The 895-nt window shown below is 47.9% G+C and overlaps 1 protein-coding gene across 1 annotated transcript in view; it reads right to left on the bottom strand.

Annotated features, from left to right (window-relative positions):
• Nucleotides 1–895, bottom strand: part of MINPP1 (multiple inositol-polyphosphate phosphatase 1) — a 41,703-nt gene that overhangs the window by 6,068 nt on the left and 34,740 nt on the right. The window contains exon 6 of the mRNA XM_045291672.1: nucleotides 5–345. Coding sequence (XP_045147607.1) covers nucleotides 5–345 — 341 coding nt within the window. The remainder of the gene's footprint in view (nucleotides 1–4; nucleotides 346–895) is intronic.

Here is an 895-nt window from a genome sequence, read left to right on the forward strand (position 1 = left end):
GCACGGCAACCTGTGAGGATGTCCTCGTAATGGTTCTTCAGATCCTCATAGCACGAGACATTCTTTTGCGAGTGAGCAAAAGGCAACACCTTTTCATTCAGTAACATCTGCACTTGGAATTCTTCTTTGGGAGTCTTAGCCTTCTCACAATGGTAAAGCAGAAATACCAAGTTTGAGGCATAGGGGACAATATGACCACTTCGGAACTTGCGATGCATTTGCTCCTTGTAATTAAAAGCTGTTAAAGGCTCCCTGTCTTTGAAGTAACCCATGAGAGAAAGCAGCGGGAGAAGGGTCTCTGCATGCCCGAACTGCAGGATGACTGGAGAAGAAACTGGCTGAGACCTGGAAAAGGAAATTGAGGGAGAATATTAGGTGTATATATTCACGCCATAAAAAAAATCACTACACTTAAAGCTTAAACAGCAAAAGGGGCATAGGGGAAAAGCTACTATATGCATACATTCCTGGGGTGAGGTCCAGGTACTATGGCATGGGCCAGACCCTATCCAGGGATACAATGGCAGACAACTAAAAAGGAGGGGAAAAGAAAGAAAATAAAAAGACATGCGTAGCGGGGGAACGGGGCACAACCCACCCAGGGGACGGTACTGTTTATATCTCCACAGGAGAGGGATAGAGGGACCAGACTTCACACTGGTGCATCAAGATGTGAATGCAACACACCAGCATGAAGCAGCGAACCAATAGAGAAGTTTGCAGGACCAGCCTCAATCCCAGCTAAGTGGACCCCTTCCCCCCTTCCCCCCACCCCCACACACGAAGAATGCACTACAGAGGACAGGACTGAAGCTACAGCTCAGGGAGAGGGTTGCATCTGTTCAGAGCACACAGGAGCAAACAAAGTGGGAAGGAGAGAAAGTGGAACACATCC

The sequence above is a fragment of the Echinops telfairi genome, unplaced genomic scaffold, assembly GCF_000313985.2.
Source record: "Echinops telfairi isolate 266 unplaced genomic scaffold, ASM31398v2 ScPeMD7_70;HRSCAF=299, whole genome shotgun sequence".
NCBI lineage: Eukaryota > Metazoa > Chordata > Mammalia > Afrosoricida > Tenrecidae > Echinops > Echinops telfairi.